Source organism: Phoxinus phoxinus, assembly GCF_949152265.1.
Source record: "Phoxinus phoxinus genome assembly, chromosome: 2".
NCBI lineage: Eukaryota > Metazoa > Chordata > Actinopteri > Cypriniformes > Leuciscidae > Phoxinus > Phoxinus phoxinus.
Genome location: NC_136877.1, coordinates 15,731,395 through 15,737,394, shown reverse-complemented (window position 1 = coordinate 15,737,394; position 6,000 = coordinate 15,731,395). Strand labels below are relative to the sequence as shown.

At 37.7% G+C, this 6,000-nt stretch overlaps 1 protein-coding gene across 1 annotated transcript in view; it reads left to right on the top strand.

Annotated features, from left to right (window-relative positions):
• The first annotated feature begins 663 nt into the window (after positions 1-663).
• col25a1 (collagen type XXV alpha 1 chain) overlaps positions 664-6,000 on the top strand; it is a 421,615-nt gene continuing 416,278 nt past the window's right edge. The window contains exons 1-2 of the mRNA XM_079599773.1: positions 664-1,247; positions 1,448-1,520. Coding sequence (XP_079455899.1) covers positions 969-1,247; positions 1,448-1,520 — 352 coding nt within the window. The 5' untranslated portion in view covers positions 664-968. The remainder of the gene's footprint in view (positions 1,248-1,447; positions 1,521-6,000) is intronic.

Sequence of the window (6,000 nt, the reverse complement as noted above, 5' to 3'; positions counted from 1 at the left end):
AAGACATTAAAATATGTCAGTGCCATTGTTTGGTCTCAAGATGCACACCAGTAATGTGTTTTTCTAAGGCACGTTTATAAAAGCTACTTAAATGTCCTAATTGAATGAAGGCCTAATACAGGCTTAATCTAAACCCTGTATGTGAAACTGAGATACAGAGTCTGAGTATAAAACTAACTGCTATATTTTGTGTGTGTGTGTGTGTGTGTGTGTGTGTGTGTGTGTGTGTGTGTGTGTGTGTGTGTGTTTTTATTTATATTACATTACATTGTGGGAAAAACCATCACGCCTATGAATGTCCTCACAAGGATAGCAAAACAAACCTGTGTGTGTGTGTGTGTGTCCCAATGTTATATAAGGGACAAATATGTTATATTGATGTTATGATAGCTTAAGATATAAGATAGGCTACAGGGGGAAAATCACTCCCCATTTGCCCACAATGCCCCGTGCATCTGCATAATTCTGAATACCGTATTGTTCCATGGAAGAATCCCATTTAAATATTGTGTACTCTCTTACTACCTCACAAAATATCAATAAGACCCAGCTGGTGATTTAAAGAGGGCACAGACTCTGTGAGGTCCGAAGGTTCTCTATGCTGATCCGGAGTTGAGTAGATTGAGTGGAATTTGCAAAAAAATCTCGTCTGCGGTTTAACATCTCTGCACAAAATTTGCTTGGGGTAGTCGTAAGATTCAGGCTGGACAGCAACGCGTACATGCATGGATTACTTTTCAGTAGTACAACAAGTTTGTGGAGGGCTAGCCTAGTACGAGTCGTCAAACCATTCACCGCTCACTGTCTCTCAGTGAATGAGCGCGCACCGCTCTGTGCGTAGGACGCGCGCTCGGCTTGTTAGTCGTTTTGAGACAGATTAAAATAATACACAGTGATAGTCTCAGTCATCCTCCTCCCGTCGTTACTGGAGATTTCGCATAGTAGGCTAGTATACGGCCGAGAGAGTAATGAGGGTGTCCCGGAACGAGGCGAAAATGGAGAACGACACCGGTTCTGCTAAGCGGCGGCACTACCTTAGAGCTACCGTGGATGTAGTGCCATTTGTGTTTTCTCTTCTGTCTTTCGCCTTTTGCTTTCTGCTGAGTTTTCAAAACAGGGAGATTAAGGACAGAGTCGTGGATCTGGAGATTGGAAGTGGCGCGCGGCTCTTAAACCCGTTTCATGGGATCTCTATGGATCAGTTTAATTCAATGATACAGGAGCGAGTGAACGAATTGCTATCACAGGTGTGTATTGCATCCACAGCCATAACTCATTAAAGTCAACTGAACATCTTTCTTTACTCACAAAAATAAAAATAGTCCACACTCAGGCTAATGACACCTGTATGACTTTGGCCTGTGCACCAGCATGTGGTCACTACATTCATTTAGGGCTCATCGTTCACTTGTTTTTTTGTTTTATCTGTTTCATCTGATTCTGACAGCGCTCTTATGAACACTTGGTTAGAATAAGGACTGCCCGTCAAGTCCCACCACCTGAATGCAACTGCCCACCAGGTACTGCCTCTATATGCTTTTTGATATCGGTTTTTACTTGTTTAACTGCAAGTTTCAAGGCTTTGAAAGTGGTTCAGTAGTGACTAGGCTATCACTTGCAATTTCACTTGTAACTATTTACAAGTAGCCTATGTATTTAATTAATAGGCTACTAGTTCTTATCTTGGCCAATAGTATCTATTAAAATTGTCAGTACTTATTGATGAAATAATTATTCCTTTGCTACTATTTACTTGTTCTACCCATTGTTAGTGGTACCAGATTTCAAATGTTTGCACTTAGTAGTTGCTAATATATTTTCCTAGAACTACAAATGAACAGACATGAGTATCCAATAGAACTGCTCTAGTACATGTAGTAGCTATTTGTCCATATAGTAACATTTTAATCTTACTAGTAATATTTTAATTAAACTAAAAAGTAGCCATTCTGGTTAATTATTAAAAAAAAAAAGTAAATACAAATGCTACAAATAATAAATTGGATAGCTAGTGTCGCATAAACTTCTACTAGAATCTAACAATTAAGAACTAGTAGAACTGGAATAGAAGCTATAAACCAGTGTATATTTAAAAAAAAATATATAATAATATAAAAAGAAAACTCTTACAAATGCATTTGCAATAAAGTCAGCTGCAATAATAACTGTCCACACCTTTCATCACTAATTTTTCACTGTGTGTCTAGTAAATCCTGACAGTAGTTTCTTAATGCCAAAATGACTAGAATGCTGGTGCAAGCTGTAAATCTGGTACTACAGTAGGTGTTTTTGTGTAATTAGTGAGACATCTAAAACATTCTGGTAGGTGAGTCCCCAGCACTGGAGTTGATGAACACTGCTATAAATACGTACTAGTATTTAATTAATGGATACTAGTAAAAAATGAAATGAAAAGATAATGGTCACTGTTCAATTTCTTAGTAGTGATAAGGCGTGCCGTGCCATTCTGAGATATGTGTTGCTGTTTATGAATGGGTTATGCTTACGTCGGTATACAGCATTTTTGCCACCGGAATGCAGAACACAGGATTGAAATTAGCAACGGTTGATAGATAAGCAGTGACGATAAATTTAACGTTCAGATTCTGGATTATTTTGAACAATCAGTGGGACAAAGCTATTGTAATATGTAAACTAGTACTCTTATTAATATTTTCTTAAATTGAAAAAGTACTTTTTGCAACACATTTTTATCTGATTGCATACAAAAAGTATAAAAAATATTTATGAAAAACATGTGGTGTATAGTGAAGGACACAGACAGCTGAATAATGTTGGTATTTAAAGGAGAACTCTGGTCAATTTTAACATTGAGCTCATTTTTTTGTAAATTTGGAGTGCTGTCAATACAGAGAACAACGACAAAAATCGGTGTTGCCTACACCATGTTAGCCTGTTTTTAAAATTTGCACCCTGTTGACTTCAATGGGGCAAGTTTTAAACTTAACCAGTTCTTAGTCTTAAAGGAACACTCCGACTTTTTGGGACTTTAGCCTATTCAACGTATCCCCCAGAGTTAGATAAGTCCATACATACCTTTTTCATCTCCGTGCGTGCTATACAGTAAGTCTGTTTGACGCACCCACCGCTAGCCTAGCTTAGCACAAAGACTGGATGTAAATGGTTGCAGCTAGCATACTAATCCAAATAAGTGACAAAATAACGCAAACATTTTCCTATTTACATGTTGTGATTTATATAGTCACAGAGTGTGCAAAAAACAAAGTCACATGAAACACAGACATATTTTAACCGTATAAATACTGGGAACTATATTCCCTGAATATAGGGCGGAGTGCTAACCGCAGCGCACCTGAGACGCGCTCTGAACGAATTCTCTGCTCCTCACCACGGCGTGTCTCAGGTGCTGCGGTTATCACTCCGCCCAAGTAGCAGTGCTTCGCCTTCAGAGAATATAGTTCCCTATCAAAAAATCTTTTTTTTTCTACAAGCTTTTCCACTCAATCCATGCAGACACTGTATGGATTTCTACATAGCGTGACATTTACATTTACTCCTCCTCAGGGGCGATTCTAGGAGTTTAATATTAGGGGGCTCAGGCCCCAATGAGGGTACAGTATGATTTAAATAAGAATATAGTGTGTACTATTGGTGGTGGTTGAGGAGATTCCCCTTTCTATGTAAAGCGCTTTGAGTGTCGAGAAAAGCACTATATAAATGTAATGAATTATTATTATTATAATGAATTATTATTATTACTAGGGTAGGCAGGACCAATGCCTACAGTAGGTTCTACACTACCTATCAAGTCAACCCATGGATATTGATTTCATTTAAAGGCACACTATGTAGAAATTGTACCTTAATATAACAGCTTCAAAGTCATTTTGGTGGTAAACAAATCATCCTGGTAGTACAGCTTGGGGGGGACGCCGCTGGAAAAAACAGCAATTCAAGTTTGAGAGGAGCGCCCCCGACAAATCTCGCGAAACTCACGACTTGCTTTACGGCAACGATGTCACACACATCAACAACAACATATGAAGCACGAAGACACTTGCGCGCATTTCAGACGTGACACTCGACGATGGAAAAAGCAAAGAAAACGCGGTCAGAAGAGACTAGGAAAAGGAAAAGAGAATCTAACCAGACAAGAGTTACTCGGTCAGGCTTTCACTCGTTGGCGCGAGCTAAATAGCAGCACTGGATGCAACAGCGGTGCTGACCTGCCGATCTTGTTGATGGACTAGTAAATAAATCTCTTATTTGTAAACTTGTTTGCGTTCTTGTATGTTGTTGCGCTTGCTTGTAGTATGCCATTTTTTTACGATGCTGTTCATTCATCCGTTATATCAGACGATGCTGTTGACGTTGATTCCTGCGATTATCATGAGAACAGTTGTCAATATCTCACATAATTATCAGGACATAAAGAAGCCTAGAGGTTGTAAAATAGTGTAAACGAGCACAATTAGCAAACTATTAGGATAAATTGCAATAATCATGTCTAATGACATAACGGCCAATGTTATGAAATAATGCGACGTACATTTAACTTTATTGATGTCATCTGGCATTTTGTAATGTTTACATTACAATAAATTAAATTAAATTAAATTATACAGTAGGCCTAGACTATAGGCTATTTACTTGTGATTTAGCTCCAATCATGTAAAAAACGTCAAACGCGGTAGGCTACTTAATTATTATAAAGTAGTATAACACTTGACAAACTTATTATTATCCTATTACCATCATCAGTAGTTCAGTAGACTATGCAGTAGCCTAATATTTGTATGAAATCGTGAAACATTACCTGGTCAATATCTTCGGAGTCTATCTGTGCCTGTTCCATACAGGGTGAGTATTTACGACAAGTATTCCACAGCGACTCTAGGGGTCACTGTTTGACAAAAACACAATTTCTACATAGTGTAACTTTAAAATTATTTTAACTAACCAGATAATATTAATTAATATTCATTTATAATAGACAGAACATATATTACTGTAATTGTCGAAATATGTTTAATCTGTCCTATATTAAATTATAATTTTTGTTTTGTTTTATATTTATAAAAAAAAATTGTGAGATGTGTGATTAGCACATGCTACGTAAAGCAACACAGATGCCCAATCACACTGTAAAGCCAACTGTCTGCATTTGACAGCTGCTGGAACATGTGTGTCAAAGGCTTTGTGTGGAAGTTGGGGGTTAGGGACATGAACCCCACCCCCGCACTGTGTACTTTGGTTTCTTGAGTTGTGTGGTCCTGTAGAAACAATTCAGTGGTGCACTGAAACATTAGACTAAAAATACTAGAACATTTTGGCAAAATGTATTTGTTGTAATATGCATAAATACAATTCCTTAATCATACTCAAGTTTGTGTGCACTTGGTGTGCCGAAATCTTGAAATATAGAGAGAGAGAGAGAGAGAGAGAGAGAGAGAGAGAGAGAGAGAGAGAGAGAGAGAGAGAGAGAGAGAGAGAGAGAGAGAGAGAGAGAGAGAGAATAAAAAGTGGAAGAATAGGTCAGCTATTATATATATAAAAAAAAAAAAAAAACAGAGGAAAAAACAGTCAGACATCAGACATCATTTGTTCATCTTTTGGCCTCTGCCTATAGGATAAATAACTGGAACTGGAAATGTTGAGGCAACAGATTCTGCTTTAAGGCATATGCACTGGTAACTCTATCCACAATAAATGTGTCCCATCCCCAGTTCAGTGACAGAGTTGCCCTCCAGTTTTGAATGTCACAGCCCAATGGAAATGTTCCTGAATTAACTTGTGGTTGAAATGCAAGGATTTCATAATCTTATTTGTTAACAGAGTTGGTTGGTAGAATCAAAGTTAAAATCAGGTTATATTGGCTGTAAAGGTCTTAAAGTCCCTTCAATAGTCAATAATTTTATCCCATAAAATTCATCTTTGATAAACAAAATGAGCTTGATTGTAACTCTACACCCTTGCTTCATTTGGATATATGGGTCGATTTCTGAGAAATACTGTTGA